Source organism: Oncorhynchus mykiss, chromosome 12 (assembly GCF_013265735.2).
Source record: "Oncorhynchus mykiss isolate Arlee chromosome 12, USDA_OmykA_1.1, whole genome shotgun sequence".
Lineage (NCBI taxonomy): Eukaryota > Metazoa > Chordata > Actinopteri > Salmoniformes > Salmonidae > Oncorhynchus > Oncorhynchus mykiss.
Window position 1 is genome coordinate 57,066,389 of NC_048576.1, and position 19,633 is coordinate 57,086,021.

The 19,633-nt window shown below is 41.7% G+C and overlaps 1 protein-coding gene across 6 annotated transcripts in view; it reads right to left on the minus strand.

Moving 5' to 3' along the window:
- LOC110537827 (P2X purinoceptor 1) overlaps nt 1-19,633 on the minus strand; it is a 52,646-nt gene that overhangs the window by 29,518 nt on the left and 3,495 nt on the right. For all 6 annotated transcript variants that reach the window (XR_005035031.1, XR_002475681.2, XM_036937859.1 and 3 more), the window contains exon 2: nt 3,548-3,692. Coding sequence is in view for 4 of the 6 variants with exons in the window: in XM_036937859.1 (XP_036793754.1) it covers nt 3,548-3,692 (145 nt within the window). In the remaining 2 variants the exon portion in view is untranslated. The remainder of the gene's footprint in view (nt 1-3,547; nt 3,693-19,633) is intronic.

Consider the following 19,633-nt stretch of genomic DNA (forward strand, 5'->3'; position numbering starts at 1 on the left):
ACTGTAATTGATAGTGCAGTTAGAGTCAATATAATTTCTTTGTAGATGAATGTTATATTAAGACATGTCTGTGTAGTTACAGTAGTACAAGACAGCTTTTACTACTACTATTAATACTACTACTACTATAAAACTGCTCAATATACTGCCTATTTCAATATCTAGAAAATAAATACCTTTGGGTGTAATACAATGTTGAATCACTCAATCAGTACTGTATAACCAGTGTCAATTACATTGTTTTGGAAATGACCATGAGACTCATGTAAATACCTTGAATAAGTGAACATATACCATATATTATGATAACAGACAAGGTAATCTTCAGGTAAACACCTTGAATAAGTTAACAGATACCATATACCACTACTTGCCTAGAGAGTTTTCAGATATACTTTCGTGGCTGTTAATTTACCACCATGCTGGCACTAAGACCGCACTCAGTCAGCTGTATAAGGAAATAAGCAAACAGGAAACCACTCACCCAGAGGTGGCGCTCCTAGTGGCCGGAACCTTTAATACAGGGAAACAAATCAGTTCTACCAAATTTCTATCAACATGTTAAATGTGCAAAATAATTCTAGATCACCTGTACTCCACACACAGAGACGCGTACAAAGCTCTCCCTCGCCCTCCATTTGGTAAATCCGACCACAACTCTATCCTCCTGATTCCTGCTTACAAGCAAAAATTAAAGCAGGAATCACCAGTGACTCGGACTATAAAAAAGTGGTCAGATGAAGCAGATGCTGAACTACAGGGCTGTTTTGCTATCACAGACTGGAACATGTTCCGGGATTCTTCCGATGGCATTAAGAAGTCACCACATCAGTCACTGGTTTTATCAATAAGTGCATCGAGGACGTCGTCCCCACAGTGACTGTACGTACATACCCCAACCAGAAGCCATGGATTACAGGCAACAATCGCACTGAGCTAAAAGGTAGAGCTGCCGCTTTCAAGGTGCGGGTCTCTAACCCGAAAGCTTACAAGAAATCCTGCTATGCCCTGCGACGAACCATCAAACAGGCAAAGCGTCAATACAGGGCTAAGATTGAATCATACTACACCGGCTCCGACGCTCGTCTTATGTGGCAGGGCTTGCAAACTATTACAGACTACAAAGGGAAGCACAGCCGCGGGCTGCCCAGTGACACAAGCCTACCAGACGAGTTAAATCCCTTCTATGCTCGCTTCGAGGCAAGCAACACTGATGCATGCATTAGAGCATCAGCTGTTCCGGACGACTGTGTGATCATGCTCTCCGTAGCCGACTTGAGTAAGACCTTTAAACAGGTCAATATACACAAGGCTGCGGGGCCAGACGGATTACCAGGATGTGTGCTCCGGGCATGTGCTGACCAACTGGCAGGTGTCTTCACTGACATTTTCAACATGTCCCTGATTGAGTCTAATACCAACATATTTCAAGCAGACCGCCATAGTGCCTGTGCCCAAGAACACAAAGGCAACCTGCCTAAATGACTACAGATCCGTAGCACTCGCGTCCGAAGCCATGAAGTGCTTTGAAAGGTTGGTAATGGCTCACATCAATACCATTATCCCAGAAACCCTAGACCCACTCCAATTTGCATACCGCCCAAACAGATTCACAGATGATGCAATCTCTCTTTCACTCCACACTGCCTGCCATTTCCCACCAGGACAAAAGGAACACTTATGTGAGAATGCTGTTCCTTGGTGTCCACATCAACAAACTAGAATGGTCCAAACTAGAATGGTCCAAACACACAGACAGTCGTGAAGAGGGCACGACAAAGCCTATTCCCACTTAAGAAACTAAAAAGATTTGGCATGGGTCCTGAGATCCTCAAAGGGTTCTACAGCTGCAATATCGAGAGCACCATGACTGGTTGCATCACTGCCTGGTATGGCAATTGCTCGGCCTCTGACCGCAAGGCACTACAGTGGGTACTGCGTACAGCCCAGTACTGCACTGGGGCTAAGCTGCCTGCCATCCAGGACCTCTACACCAGGTGGTGTCAGAGGAAGGCCCTAAAAATTGTCAAAGACCCCAGCCACCCCAGTCATAGACTGTTCTCTCTACTACCGCATGGCAAGCGGTACCGGAGTGCCAAGTCAAGGACAAAAAGGCTTCTTAACAGTTTTTACCCCCAAGCCATAAGACTCCTGAACAGGTAATCAAATGGCTTCCCGGACTATTTGCATTGTGTGCCCCCCCAACACCTATTTTACGCTGCTGCTACTCTCCGTTTATCATATATGCATAGTCACTTTAACTACACATGTACAGTACATACTACCTCAATTGGGCCGACCAACCAGTGCTCCCGCACATTAGCTAACCGGTCTATCTGCATTGTGTCCTGCCACCCACCACCCGCCAACCCCTCTTTTACGCTACTTCTACTCTCTGTTCATCATATATGCATTGTCACCTTAACCATATCTGCATGTACATACTACCTCAAATCAGCCTGACTAACCGGTGTCTGTATGTAGCCTCGCTACTCTTATAGCCTCTCTACTGTATGTAGCCTGTCTTTTTACTGTTGTTTTATGTCTTTACTTACCTATTGTTCACCTAATACATTTTTTTCACTATTGGTTAGAGCCTGTAAGTAAGCATTTCACTGTAATTCGGCGCTGTTGTATTCGGCGCACATGACAAATCAACTTTGATTTGATATATTTTGATAACAGACAAGTTCATCTCAGGTAGATACCTTGAATAAGTTAACAGATACCATATATTATGACAATTTGTTCTTAACTGACTTAGTTAAATAAAGGTTACATAAATAAATAACAGACAAGGTAATCTTCAGGTAAAGACCTTGAATAAGTTAACATATACCATATATTATGAAAGCAGACAATGTCATCTTCCGGTAAATACCTTGCAAATAGATACTCATATAAGATCACAGGCTGTATAATCTTGTGTGTTTGACCTTCTTGCTGTTTTTGGTCATTGATCTCCTTACTCCTAACCATCAGTCGAACTGGTTGGTTCTGAATTAAATAGACCCATCATGGCCACACCCCTCAGAGTAAACAGTAGTGTCTTCTTTGTATCTCTTTATTGCTTAGTCACGGTCAACATGAGCTGACTACACTTAGGCAAACAATGTCACTGTGTTTACAGAGACTCTTCTGCTTGTCTCTGTATTTGCCTAATGTGTGTGCAGGATCAGGATGCGTGCAAAGGAACTACTGATGAAAGTTAGGTACAGTTTCACTCTCACACCTGTGTGTTGACAATGATATCACACGATACCACAGTTCATGTTCTTCACCTTCTTCATTTCCTCCTTCTTCAATCTGTCAGACACCATCTGTCTGACTTCCCTGCATGAACCTCGCTGTAGTACTTTATTACGCATTGCTATTGCACTAGTATTACAGCACACTGGTAGATGTACTGTGAGGCTCAGTTCCTAGAGGGTGTAATGATATGTGACCTTTCAGGTCATTCATTCAGTTTCTCATTCATTACAGTACTAGTGTTGTTCGTCAACACACACAGCCACCTGTTCAAGGAAGATATTAGCCAATGACCCACCTGTTCAGGGAAGACGTAGTCGACCATGTCCCAGACCCTCTCCTCTCCATCCACGTTGGTGTAGCCCACCCCTTTCATCTTCGTAAAGACAGAACTCACGGCCGTGTCTGTCGACTGGTAGCCTTTCTCATAGATAAACACCCAACTGGATGGAGCAGAGGACACAGAGGATACCATAAATCAGTCAATAGATCAATCAAATGTATTTATAACGCCCAAACAGTTGTCTCAAAGTGCTTTACAGTAACCCGGCCTAGACCCTAAAAAAGCAAGCAGAAGCACATTGGTGAGGGAAAAGTCTCTAGCAGTCAGAAACCTTGAGAGGAACCAGGCTCATACAGTACTAGTGATTTCAGCATCTGAGATATGAAACCACAGGCAAGGGCAAAGATCCATGAGTATTGCCAGCATTTCTAGACAACCATTTTCAAATGATGCCAACAGCTACAGTATAGGTCAAGGTTACAGTACAGTACTGTATGTGTCATACATGTATGATGTGTTGTATGACTAATCTAGTTAATGTAAGTTCAATCAGTAAGGCTGGTCTTAATGCATCTTCTCACGTTAAACTTGGTTTGAGTAGTATAACGTATTCACATTGAAGCTTTCATCATGGGAACTTTATATTTGTCATTATTAATAATGGTCTCATCATCATCAGATTGAGCAGATGTGACGTGGTAGGTGGCAGTGACGTGCTGAGCTTCAAACCTGTGTCCTTATTGATTGTTTGAAATTGTAATTTAGCCATCAATTAAAAGAAGGAAGCAAATTTAAAGAGATACCAGACTTAGCATATCATAAGATTTAGCAATGCAATTCTCTAAGTCAACAGACAAAGCAGGAAAGAGCAGTACTGAGGAGGAGAGGAGTTGTGGCCGACCAAACGTTCTATCACAATGGACGGTTAGACTGAAGAAGGTTACCCAACAACATTCGCCAAAGACGACAGCTGCTTTGAAAAACATGAACGAGCAATTGAAAAAGCTGGATTTGATCCCTGGAGCAATAGCAGAAAAAGTATCGGTGGAGTCTAATAACAGCTTAATACAGCAAATAATGGCAGAAAATGAAACACTCCATGCCACAAAACTACAGGATGATAACAAATAAATGAGGGCTGCAATTCTAGATATAAAATGCAGATGCATGAGGCACAATATTGTTATGATAGGGGTGGAGGAAGAGCAAAACAAAGACTACTTGAAAGAACAACTCAGGATGACGGAGGAACACGGTAAAATGTGGATTACCAAAGGGCCCACCGTTTTGGCAGGGAACAGACCCGACAGACCTGTTGTTGCAAGGTTAACCCGGTTAACCCGTTACAAAATTAAGTGACAGTGCTGGGAAGAGGAAGGGACCTGAAGGATATAGCAGCGGGAAGTAGTTTGGGGGTTGGAGTGCTGCGCTCGTTTGGGGGTAGGGGTGCAGGACAAAAAAAACATTTTGCCCATGCTGTAGACGGCTGTATCGGTCCGCTAATACAGGACTATTAAAAGGTCCAGTGCACTACTTTTGTGAGAAAACAAAAAAAAATTCTCCAAAAAATATTTGTTATAAAAATAAATAAACATTCTGATTTTTCAGGGGGTGCTGCAGCAGGCTCAGCACCTCCACTTCCCGCGGCTATGCGGAAACAATTTATCTATCAATTAACAATATTCTTCAGAGATCGTGGAATGTAGACGGGTTCTTTACACTATTCTTAAACACCACAGGGCCAGAAAGTGCACCTGGCGTTGGACAAGCTCTACATTAACAACCAGCTCTTCAGGGCCTCCAAGATAACAACCTGGTTGTGAGTAAACCCTGCAATGCTGAGCCAGTCATTCCAAATTAGGCCTACAACACAACATCCCTATTTTGTTTATCTCTCTCCCTCATGACGAGCAACCCCATGATGGTAACAGGGACAATTTGAGTATCATGCAGTAGCCTAAACCTATCGATGTTACATTGAGCCGAGTGAATGGAATATGAATGCCAGTCATCCAATATACGGTTTTAGGTACTTCAATGGACCATAAAGGAAATCACACTACAAACTATCACCCTTATGCACTTAAGGAGATAACAAATATTATGGGCACATTAGACCTGGTGGATACATGGAGGCTAACAAACCCGGACCTAGTGAGATATGGAGGAGGCTTAATCAATATTATTATATTATATTATTATTATTATTCATCAAGCTAGTTTCATTCTCACTGGCACCAAAAGTTTTTTCAAAAGTGTTGATAGGAGACAGAATGCGATCGAACCATCATCTAATTGGCCTCCACATAACTCTTACAGAATTTCCACTTGGTAGGGATATTGGAAATGAAATCAAAGCCTACTGGAGGACAATTGGCTCTTAACTAATACAAAATATTTTAGAACTGACATTTTCCTGCATGACATAGGCACATCCGATCCCCTTATTGTATGGGACACTTTGAAATGTACCTTTAGAGCTCAATTAATTCAATATTCATCTTTAAAACAAAAGCAGCTTCGGTTAAAAGAGATCAGACTAACAAAGGAAATAGAGGAACTAACAGGACAGGTAGATAGCAATAAAAAAAAACTGTACTATACAGGCACAGAATAAGTTGATGGACACCAGCTTGTGAGCAAGAGAATTAACAGGTAAGTAGATGATGTCATAGGGCTATACGTACGTACGCTGGTACAATATAAAAGGACATATAAAACAAGTACAGATGTTATATAAATGACATATAAAGTAATAACCCCCTGGCATCAAGCCCCAGAGACAGGATGTTACACACATCTACAACTCCCTGCCACTGCCTTACAGCTAAAGTCACAAGTGTCACACACACACACACACACACATGTGCACACACACAGCGTTGTTTGGCTGTAATTAAACTTTAAAGAATTAAAGAACCTGGTACGTTTCAACTGGATGTTTCCGTCAAGCTAAGACTACAAATCCTATCGCTGTTGTTGTTTCTGAATGATAATTAAAGTCCACATAGAGAGAAACGTAAAAACAGCCACATTAGAAGAAACCAAAGCGTGAAATGAGGGAAAGCATTTTCCACTAGAACAATCTAAGAAAGATCTGTATCTGTTCTGTGTCCCAAGGCCTGGCAGAGAGAGAGAGACCGACAAAGTCAGACAGACCATGCGACAGATCTTTTTGATGTGTGATTGGCTTTGTGGCTCTTGCTGAGCACACTGTTTTTCAGACAGATTTATTTTGAGTCGCCCTACTTCTATTAAGGCCCATAGCCGTCTGATCCTGTGTGGCTCAGTTCGTAGAGCATCGCACTTGCAACGCCAGGGTTGCGGGTTTGATTCCCACCTGAGACCAGTACGAAAATGTATGCATTCACTACTGTAAGTCGCTCTGGATAGAAGCCAATTTATGCTTGATCCGAAAATATTGCCGGGGGCACCGTATGGATGGTGCGACACAATTGCAGAGTCTCCAGAGGCATGCAGAGGTCAAATTGAGCTCCATGCCGTGCAACACCCAAATCTTGTAACATTGCTGAGAGCTCCGTATAGCTCCGCATTGACATGATTGGTTGACGGTCGGTGGGGGTGGGAGGTCCTATATAAACACAAATCCACTTTCTTGACAACTTCCTTCACAACAGCTCAAATCCAGTAGGGCTCTGATTAAGAGAGTCCTGGACATGTTCCTAATCACCCCCCAACCCCAGACAGCACACATAACACATACAGTTTGGAGAAGCACAGGGTCAAGGTTGCAGTGCAGCGTCCCTGGATGGAGAGCATGTTCTTGGGTTAAGGGCCTTGCTCAAGGGCCCAACGGTAGGGGAATGTCTTTAGGATGTAAAGAAAGAACAAATTTATGAGGTGTGATAATTCTGGTATGACTGAATCTGCCAAGCTGAGCGCATTTAAGTTTCTCTAATGTGTTTTCAACAGAGAATGAACTTTTGAAATGTCACATGCCTTTCTGGCATTATCTCAAGGAGGAATATCTCTGAGAAATAGCAGTGTAGCTGTGAGTTTACCCATGTTTGATTGTTATCTGTGTGAGCACATGCCTCAGCCTGTTCATGTCCTGTAGCTCCTAAAGTCCAGATGCCTGAAGATGTATACAGACACACAAAACACACACACACACGCAGGCACGCACACACACACGTATATACACACACACATACACACACAAAGTGTAAACAAATCATTTGTTTTGTTGAGACATAACACAGTCTGTCTTCTGGTGCATCTCCAGTAAGAAAGTACAAAGTACAACATGAAAGTCCAAAGAATTCATCCTCCTTCCACAACACTGACTCATCCCACTATTTGCAAACCTACATGTGGTAGCAAGTCTGCAAGCTAAGGAGAGGATTGGTCCAATGTGAGTATCTATGTGAACAAGTTTCCCAATATGCAGTAATGTTGCATTACCCAAGACTGGTGATAAGAGGGATGTCTTCAGCTACAGCTAATTCTAGCTCCTTGTTCCTTATATGCTCACATTATACAATATAACATGACAGCTGCTGTTCCATCATTCTTCACTATTCCTCCAGACAATTAATTCAGCTGCCACAACAGCCAGTCACAAGAAAGTTCCTCTTTACATCTATTCATCCTGTATGCAAAAAGTGAATAGTATGTATAAGCTGGAAGTAGAAACCTGTAGTTGAGGTCAGAAGTTTACATACACTTAGGTTGGAGTCATTAAAACTATTTTTTCAACCACTCCACAAATTTCTTGATAACAAACTATAGTTTTGGCAAGTCGGTTAGGACATCTACTTTGTGCATGACACAAGTCATTTTTCCAACAATTGTTTACAGACAGATCATTTCACTTATAATTCACTGTATCACAATTCCTGTGGGTCAGAGGTTTACATACACTAAGTTGACTGTGCCTTTGAACAGCTTGGAAAATTCCAGAAAATGATGTCATGGCTTTAGAAGCTTCTGACAGGCTAATTTACATCATTCAAGTAAATTGGAGGTGTACCTGTGGATGTATTTCAAGGCCTACCTTCACACTCAGTGCCTCTTTGCTTGACATCATGGGAAAATCAAAAGAAATCAGCTAAGAGCTCAGAAAAAACATTGTAGATCTCCACAAGTCTGGTTTAGCCTTGGGAGCAATTTCCAAACGCCTAGAGGCACCATGTTCATTTGTACAAACAATAGTACACAAGTATAAACACCATTTGACCACACAGCCATCATACCGCTCAGGAAGGAGACATGTTCGGTCTCCTAGAGATGAACGTCCTTTGGTGTGAAAAGTGCAAATCAATCCCAGAACAACAGCAAAGGACCTTGTGAAGATGCTGGAGGAAACGGGTACAAAAGTATCTATATCCACAGTAAAACGAGACCTATATCGACATAACGTGAAAGGCCGCTCAGCAAGGAAGATGCCACTGCTCCAAAACCGCCATACAAAAGCCAGACTACGGTCTACAACTTTACATGGGGACAAAGATCGTACTTTTTGGAGAAATGTCCTTCTTGTCTGATGAAACAAAAATAGAACTATTTGGCCATAATGAACATCGTTATGTTTGGAGGAAAAGGGGGGATGCTTGCAAGCTGAAGAACACCATCCCAACCGTGAAGCACGGGGGTGGCAGCATCATGTTGTGGGGGTGCTTTGCTGCAGGAGGGAATGGTGCACTTCACAAAATAGATGGCATCATGAGGTAAGAAAATGATGTGGATATATTGAAGCAACATCTCAAGACATCAGTCAGGAAGTTAAAGCTTGGTCGCAAATGGGTCTTCCAAATGGACAATGACCCCAAACATGCTTCCAAAGTTGTGGCAAAATGGCTTAAGGACAACAAAGTCAAGGTATTGGAATGGCCATCACAAAGCCCTGACCTCAATCCCATAGAAAATTTGTGGGCAGAACTGAAAAAGCGTGTGAAAGCAAGGAGGCCTACAAACCTGACTCAGTTACACCAGCTCTGTCAGGAGTAGTGGGCCAGAATTCACCCAACTTATTGTGGGAAGCTTGTGGAAGGCTACCCGAAATGTTCGACCCAAGTTAAACTACTTAAAGGCAACGCTACCTAATACTAATTGAGTGTATGTAAACTTCTGACCCACTGGGAATATGATGAAAGAAAGAAAAGCTGAATAAATAATTCTCTCTACTTATATTCTGACATTTCACATTCTTAAAATCAAGTGGTGATCCTAACTGACCTAAAACAGGGAATATTTTACTTGAATTAAACACCAGGAATTGTGAAAAACTGAGTTTAAATGTATTAGGCTAAGGTGTATGTAAACTTCTGACTTCAATTGTTAGTGTTATTGTTTATTAGTTTACTCCAATTAGGAGAAGGATGGTAGGGTTTGCGGGGAATAATAAAGGAAGGTATATTCAAATAGAAGTGTATGTGCATATATGTATGTGTGTATATATATGTGTATATGTATGAATGTTTATATGTGTACAGAGTGGGCTCCAAAATTACTGGCACTTCTGACTGGCAATGCACGAACATTACTTTAAAAAATATAAACAATATAATTATAGACGGAAACTCAATATACCAACATGTGAGAAATACTGTTATTTATTAATGTTTCAATGGAACCCACCAAAATAATTTATTGATTTAATAAAAAATGAACGTCCTCCAAATCAAGGTTTCACAATTAATGGCACCCTTAAATACTATTGTAAATAATATCTACCAAGATTAAACCAGGAATTAAATTCAATTTATTTAATTGATCTAAGTCTTAAGGAACTATATTGAGCCATTACATCACTTCCTGTTTCACTAGGGTATAAAAATGAGGTAACACGCATGCAATATCCCTTTGTCATCCAACATCATGAAGAAAACAAAAGAACTGGCAGTTCAAAAGGACAGATGGTCATAGACCTTTATAAATCTGGTAATGGCTACAAGAAGATCCACAAACAATTGAATATACCATTGAACACTGTCAGAGTAATTATAAAAAAAGTCAAAAGATATGGAACAGTTGAAAACCCCAGGATAGGGAGGAGGATGGTGAGAGAAGAAACAAAATCCCCAATAAACACTGTGAAAGAATTGCAGTCCTTGGTGGGTCAGTGATGTTTTGGGGCTGTTTTAATTCCAGAGGTCCAGGGGCACTGGTTAAGATTGATGACATAATGAATTCCACCAAGTATCAGGCAATTTTGGCTGACAATCTGGTTCACTCTGCCAGAAGGCTGGGACTTGGCCGTAGGTGGACTTTCCAACATGACAATGACCCAAAACATACCTCAAGATCCACACAGAAATGGTTCTGTGACAACAAAATCAATGTTCTGTCATGGCTATCTCTGTCGCCGGACATCAATCCAATCGAAAACTTGTGAGCAGTTGATAAGCGCAAACCTAAGAATGTGAAGGATCTTGAAAGGATCTGCTTAGAGGAATGGTCCAAAATCCCTCCAAATGTGTTCCTTGTCAAACATTACAGGAAAGGACTCCAGAGGTGGTTTCACTATGAGTGCCAATAATTATGAAACCTTGATTTTGGTCAAATGTATTTTGCATTAAATAATTGTACGATTTTGGTGGCTTCCATTGAAGCATTAATAAAGTACAGTAATTTCTCACGTGTTGGTATTTTGAGTTTCTCTGTAATTATATTGTTTATATTTTTTTTATGTATTATTTGTGCATTGCCAGTCAGGGGTGCCAGTAATTTTGGAGCCCACTGTAGATATGTGGATGTATGTGTATATATATAGATATATTTACCCCAAAAATAAATAAATGGTTTGTAAATGATGCAGACAATTACATTGATGGAAGCAACAATCTATCCTCAATATTAAAGCTGATCCACCTCCTAAAAAAAAAGCAAGTCATTAGGTTGGGTACACTAGATTACTTTCTAAATGTAATCCATTACAGTTACTAGTTACCTGTCCAAAATGTTAATCAGTAACGTAACTTTTGGTTTATTACCCAAACTCAGTAACGCAATCTGATTACTTGATTACTTTCAGTTACTTTTAGAATACTTTTCCCTTAAGAGGCGCAGGTTAGTAGTTGGAACAGCCACAAAGTCATAAAATCTGATTTTAAACCTAACCTTAACCCTAACCGTACCACATAGCTAGCCCTTATGCCTAATCCTAACCTTAAATAGCCCTAACCTTAACCACACTGCTAACCCTAATGCCTAACCCTAACCTTAAATTAAGACCAAAAAGCAACCCAATAAATAGTTTTTTACAATTCAGCAAATTTGGGATTTGCAGCTGAAAATCACTCAGTTCTGCCTAAAGAACAAGACTCGTCCCAATAAACGTCAACCTAGTTAAGAGGCATTAGCAGAAGACAAACATTTGTATTACCATTTGAACATCTATTGCAGGATAAATTAATGTTAGAGTTTACATAGCTGGCTATAAATGGATGTTGCATTTTACTTTATGGGTTGGTTAAGTAGACTATTTCTAACCTATTGCATTCTACTGCAGATTCTAATATGATTAGGCTAAAAACTACCAGATTTTAAGTCATTCCAATTTAATACCCTTAATCTTCAAAAACAGGACTTTGAAATTTGGAAATACAGATTAGCCAAATTGCTATACCTAAGCATAACCCCAAAACTAAGGACTAATTAGCCTACTCTATTGTTTATGATTTTGCTGTCATAGAGGACTGATTGGTCTCATTGCTTTGAGTTAAAAAATAAATAGGCTTTTATGCTTGATCCGAAAATATGGTTGGAGGCACCATATGGACGGTATGACGTAGTTGCAGAGCCTCCGAGGCATGCAGAGGCCAAATTGAGCTCCATACCACATTGCCGTGCTCCTCCAAAAAAAAATAACAATGTGGAGAGTTCTGTATAGCTCCACACTGACATGATTGGTTGACGGTAGGTATTTGTAATTGTCTTTATTATGGATCCCCATTAGCTGCTTCCTGAGGTCCTGCAAAATTAAGGCAGTTACACAATTTTAAAAAATTACAATACATTCATATCTGATTTCACAACACACTAAGTGTGTGCCCTCAGGCCGTTACTCCATTACCACATATCTACAAAACAATAATCTTGGAATCTTGGAACTACCAATCCCGGATCCAGGAGAATTGTCATCAACTACACTAATTAGCATAGCGCAACGGTCAAAAAATATTACTAGAAAATATTCATATTCATGAAATCACAAGTGAAATATAGTGACACACAGCTTAGCCTTTTGTTAACCACCCTGTCATCTCAGATTTTGAAATTATGCTTTACAGCCAAAGCAAGACAAGCGTTTGTATAAATTTATCGATAGCCTAGCATAGCATTATGTCCAGCTAGCAGCAGGAAGCTTGGTCATGAAAATCAGAAAAGCAATCAAATTAACTGTTTACCTTTGATGATCTTTGGATGTTTTCACTGACAAGACTCCCAGTTAGACAGCAAATGTTCCTTTTCTTCCATAAAGATGATTTTTATACCCAAAATTCCTCCGTTTGTTTGTCACGTTATGTTGAGAAATCCACCGGAAATAGCTGTCACGACAACGCCGAAAATAAAATCTACTTATATCCATAATATCGACAGAAACATGGCAAACATTTTTATAATCAATCCTCAAGGTGTTTTTCAAATATCTATTCGATAATATATCAACTGGGACAATTGGCTTTTCAGTAGGAGCAAGAGGAAAAATGACTACCTCTGTCTTTTACGCAAGAATCACTCTGAGAGCCCTCAGCTGGCCACTTATGCAATGTAGTCGTTTACGCTCATTCTTCAACATAAAGGCGTGAAACTACGTCACAATGCTGTAGACACTTTAGGGAATATGTAGAAAAAGGAATCTGGTTGATATCCCTTTCAGTGGCCAATAGGGGTGCATAGGAACACAACGATTTCAAAACATGAGTCACTTCCTGATTGGATTTTTCTTAGGCTTTTGCCTGCAATATCAGTTCTGTTATACTCACAGACAATATTTTGACAATTTTGGAAACTTTAGAGTGTTTTCTATCCTAAGCTGTCAATTATATGCATATTCTAGCATCTGGTCCTGAGAAATAGGCGGTTTACTTTGGGAACGTTATTTTTCCAAAAATAAAAATAGTGCCCCCTAGTTTCAAGAGGATATAAATAAAGGTGAAATAAAAAAATGTAAATTAAAAATAGTGCGTATGTTATGATGTGTGTATATGCATGTGTCTGTGCCTATGTTTGTGTTGCTTCACAGTCCCCTCTGTTCAATAAGGTGTATTTTTATCAGTTTTTTTAATCTGATTCTACTGCTTGCATCAGTTACCTGATGTGGAATAGAGTTCCATGAAGTCATGGCTCTATGTAGTACTGTGCGCCTCCCATAGTCTGTTCTGGACTTGGGAACTGTGAAGATACCTCTGGTGGCATGTATTGTGGGGTATACATGGGTGTCTGAGCGGTGTGCTAGTTGTTTAAACAGACAGCTCGGTGCTTTCAACATGTCAATATCTCTTACAAGTAGTGATGAAGTCAATCTCTCCTCCACTTTGAGCCAGGAGAGTTTGACATGCATATTATTCATGTTTGCTCTCTGTGTACATCCAAGGGCCAGCCGTGCTGCCCTGTTCTGAGCCAATTTTCCTAAGTCCCTCTTCGTGCCACCTGACCACACGACTGAAAAGTAGTCCAGGTGCGACAAAACTGGAGCCTGTAGGACCTGCCTTGTTGATAGTGTTGTTAAGAAGATGGAGCAACACTTTATTATGGACAGACTTCTCCCCATCTTATCTACTGTAGCAATATGTTTAGACCACAACAGTTTACAATCCAGGGTGACTCCAAGCAGTTTAGTCACCTCAAATTGCTCAGTCTCCACATCATTTTTTAGAAGATTTAGTTCAGGTTTAGGGTTTATTGAATGATTTGTCCCAAATACAATGCTTTTAGTTTTTTGAAATATTTAGGAATAACTTATTCCTTGCCACCCGTTCTGAAACTAACTGCAGCTCTTTGTTAAGTGTTGCAGTCAATACAGTCGCTGTAGTAGCTGACTTGTATAGTGTTGAGTCATTTGCATAAATAGACACAATGGCTTTACTCAAAGCGTGGCATGTCATTAGTAAAGATTTTAAAAAGTAAGAGGCCTAGACAGCTGCCATGGGGAATTCCTGATTCTACCTGGATTTGTTATGCACGTGAGTGAGGACCCAAAAGCGGTTTAACAAAAACAGAGTCCTTTAATGTCAAAACACAGGTAAGACATAGATCCTCTTCAAATGTATATGATGGCAAAATAAACAACCCGCAGAGAGGGCGACAAATGAAACAAAGTCCTTCTGAATATCACAGAAGAGTTCCCCTTCTAGCAGCAGAGGAGAATAGCTGGGTTAGAGTCCCCTTCTAGCAGCAGAGGAGAATAGCTGGGTTGTAGAGGACAGAGGTACCTGATCACACGTAGCCTCAGATGAACAGGCAGATTCCGACAGGACAGGACAAGGTTGAAGCAAACGAGACGATAGTTTGGTTCTGGCATGAGAAACTCAAACAAGAATCTGACAAAGACAGAAGCAGGAACAGAGAGAGAAATAGAGACCTAATCAGAGGGAAAAAAGGGAACAGGTGGGAAAAGGGTGAACGAGGTAGTTAGAGAAGATGAGGAGCAGCTGGGGGAAGGAGAGGAAGAGAAGGTAACCTAATACGACCAGCAGAGGGAGACGGAGTGAAGAGAAAGAACAGGAACAAGACATAATATGACAATACATGACAGGATTATGTTGGAGAGGCTTCCATTAAAGAACACCCTCTGTTCTGTTAGTCAGGTAACTCTTTATCCACAATCATAGATAGCGCCGGAGGAGATGGCCTCTGTTTTACAGTCTCCTAACCAATTGTGCTATTATGTGTTTTTTTTAACAATATTTGTAAATTATTTTGTACATAATGTTTCTGCAACCGTATCTTACGGCAGAAAAGAGCTTCTGGATATCAGGACAGCGATCACTCACCTCGGATTAGACAAAGATTTCTTCAACAACAACAACAGCAGCAAGCAGGACTCACACGATATTCTCCAAACAACCCACAGGGCAGACATCCCAATTATTCGCAAAAGGAAGCGACGCAGAGGACGAAGAGCCGGATGCCTCGTCCGGACCCGCAGAAGACAACTAGGAAAGCTGCCATTACCATCAATATTACTCGCCAACGTGCAATCATTGGACAATAAACTAGACGAGGTAAGATCACGAATATCCTACCAACGGGACATCAAAAACTGTAATATGTTATGCTTCATGGAATCGTGGCTGAATGACGACATGGTTATTCAGCTAGCGGGATACACGCTGCACTGGCAGGATAGAACAGCACACAGACGAGGGAGGGGCGGTCTGTGCATATTTGTAAACAGCTGGTGCACGAAATCTAAGGAAGTCTCTAGATTTTGCTCGCCTGAAGTTGAGTATATTGTGACAAACTGCAGGCCACACTACTTGCCTAGAGAGTTCTCAGCTATACTTTTCGTGGCTGTTTATTTACCACCACAGACAGATGCTGGCACTAAGACCGCACTCAGTCAGCTGTATAAGGAAATAAGCAAACAGGAAACCACTCACCCAGAGGCGGCGCTCCTAGTGGCCGGTGACTTTAATGCAGGGAAACTTAAATCAGTTCTACCAAATCTCTATCAACATTTAGTGCAACCAGAGGGAGAAAAAATTATAGATCACCTGTACTCCACACACAGAGACATGTACAAAGCTCTCCTTCGCCCTCCATTTGGTAAATCCGACCACAGCTCTATCCTCGGAAGCACCAGTGACTCGGTCTATAAAAAAATGGTCAGATGAAGCAGATGCTAAACTACAGGACTGCTTTGCTATCACAGACTGGAACAAGTTCCGGGATTCTTCCGATGACATTGAGGAATACACCACATCAGTCACTGGCTTTATCAATAAGTGCATTGAGGACGTCGTCCTCAAAGTGACTGTACGTACATACCCCAACCAGAAGCCATGGATTACAGGCAACATTTGCACTGAGCTAAAGGGTAGAGCTGCCACTTTCAAGGTGCTTACAAGAAATCCCGCTATGCCCTGCGACGAACCATCAAACAGGCAATGCGTGAATACAGGGCTAAGATTGAATCATACTACACCGGCTCAGACGCTCGTCGGATGTGGCAGGGCTTGCAAACTATTACAGACTACAAAGAGAAGCACAGCCGCGAGCTTCCCAGTGACACGAGCCTACCAGACGAGCTAAATCACTTCTATGCTCGCTTCGAGGCAAGCAACACTGAGGCATGCATGAGAGCATCAGCTGTTCCGGACGACTGTGTGATCATGCTCTCCGTAGCCGACGTGAGTAAGACCTTTAAACAGGTCAACATACACAAGGCTGTGGGGCCAGGCAGATTACCAGGACGTGTGCTCCGGGCATGTGTTGACCAACTGGCATGAGTCTTCACTGACATTGTCAACATGTCCCTGATTGAGTATGTAATACCAACAAACTTCAAGCAGACCCCCATAGTCCCTGTGCCCAAGAACACAAAGGCAACCTGCCTAAATGACTAAAGACCCGTAGCACTCACGTCCGTAGCAATGAAGTGCTTAGAAAGGCTGGTAATGGCTCACATCAACACCATTATCCCAGAAACCCTAGACCCACTCCAATTTGCATACCACCCAAACAGATCCACAGATGATGCAATCTCTATTGCACTCCACACTGCCCTTTCCCACCTGGACAAAGGGGACACCAATGTGAGAATGCTGTTCATTGACTACAGCTCAGCGTTCAACACCATAATACCCTCAAAGCTCATCACCAAGCTAAGGATCCTGGGACTAAACACCTCCCTCTGCAACTGGATCCTGGACTTCCTGACAGGCCGCCCCCAGTTGGTGAGGGTAGGTAGCAACATATCTGCCACGCTGATCCTCAACACAGGAGCTCCCCAGGGGTGCGTGCTCAGTCCCCTCCTGTACTCCCTGTTCACTCACGACTGCATGGCCAGGCACGACTCCAACACCATCATTAACGAAGAGACAACCTATAGGGAGGAGGTCAGAGACCTGGCCAGGTGGTGCCAGAATAACAACCTATCCCTCAATGTAACCAAGACTAAGGAGATGATTGTGGACTACAGGAAAAGGAGCACCGAGCACGTCCCCATTCTCGTCGACGGGGCTGTAGTGGAGCAGGTTGAGAGCTTCAAATTCCTTGGTATCCACATCAACAACAAACTAGATTGGTCCAAACACACCAAGACAGTCGTGAAGAGGGCACGACAAAGCCTATTCCCCCTCAAGAAACTAAAAAGATTTGGCATGGGTCCTGAGATCCTCAAAAGGTTCTACAGCTGCAACATCGAGAGCATCCTGACCGGTTGCATCACTGCCTGGTACGTCAATTGCTTGGCCTCCGACCGCAAAGCACTTCAGAGGGTAGTGCGTACGGCCAAGTATATCACTGTGGCAAAGCTGCCTGCCATCCAGGACCTCTACACAGAAGCCTACCATCCAGGACCTCTACTGTGTTAACAACCCTCCAGGCAAGCTTCAATGCCATACAACTCTCCTTCTGTGGCCTCCAATTGCTCTTAAATACAAGTAAAACTAAATGCATGCTCTTCAACCGATTGCTGCCTGCACCTGCCCGCCTGTCCAACATCACTACTCTGGACGGCTCTGACTTAGAATACGTGGACAACTACAAATACCTAGGTGTCTGGTTAGACTGTAAACTCTCCTTCCAGACCCACATCAAACATCTCCAATCCAAAGTTAAATCTAGAATTGGCTTCCTATTTCACAACAAAGCATCATTCACTCATGCTGCCAAACATACCCTTGTAAAACTGACCATCCTACCAATCCTCGACTTCGGCGATGTAATTTACAAATTAGCCTCCAATACCCTACTCAACAAATTGGATGCAGTCTATCACAGTGCAATCCGTTTTGTCACCAAAGCCCCATATACTACCCACCATTGCGACCTGTACGCTCTCGTTGGCTGGCCCTCGCTTCATACTCGTCGCCAAACCCACTGGCTCCATGTCATCTACAAGACCCTGCTAGGTAAAGTCCCCCCTTATCTCAGCTCGCTGGTCACCATAGCATCACCCACCTGTAGCACGCGCTCCAGCAGGTATATCTCTCTGGTCACCCCCAAAACCAATTATTTCTTTGGCCGCCTCTCCTTCCAGTTCTCTGCTGCCAATGACTGGACCGAACTACAAAAATCTCTGAAACTGGAAACACTTATCTCCCTCACTAACTTTAAGCACCAACTGTCAGAGCAGCTCACAGATTACTGCACCTGTACATAGCCCACCTATAATTTAGCCCAAACTACTACCTCTTTCCCTACTGTATTTATTTATTTATTTTGCTCCTTTGCACCCCATTATTTGTATTTCTACTTTGCACATTCTTCCACTGCAAATCTTGCATTCCAGTGTTTTACTTGCTATATTGTATTTACTTTGCCACCATTGCCTTTTTTTTTGCCTTTACCTCCCTTCTCACCTCAAAAAATGAAAAAAAAATGAAAAAAAAAATGAAAAAATAAAAAACTAGGCATGCAAAGCTCACTGCATGATCCTCAAACCAAAGACTGGCCAAACTCATATTTCTAAAATTGATTTAAAAAGGTACTGTAGAATGACTGTATAGCCTAATAAGGTATTTTTTGTTTAATTATTATTTAAGTAAGGGATAAATGCCTTGGAAATAATGGACAACGCAATATTGACTTTTTCTTTTTGTCTATTGTAGGCAGGCCTGCATTATTTTAGCCATGCTTTGGAGGTGTGTAAAACCCCCTCCATGATGTAGGCTACATGTGTCCATGCCCATCAGGAAATTACATGAGAACCGTGGTGAATACCGGTTAACATTGTATTTAGAAGTTATTTTCCTGTAATAATTGCTTGTTTGCCATTTCCCATTTTTAAAACCAAAATCCCTCCTACCCTTACCTTAGGCCTAATTTAATGAAGGCTGGTTCAACACCAACGTGTCTATTATATCCTAGTGATTTTATGACATCATTACATTTTACATAAATGTATTGTTGTTGTTGAAAAAAATGAATAGCTTGTTTTTTTTATTTTTTATTATTTGATTAAAACCA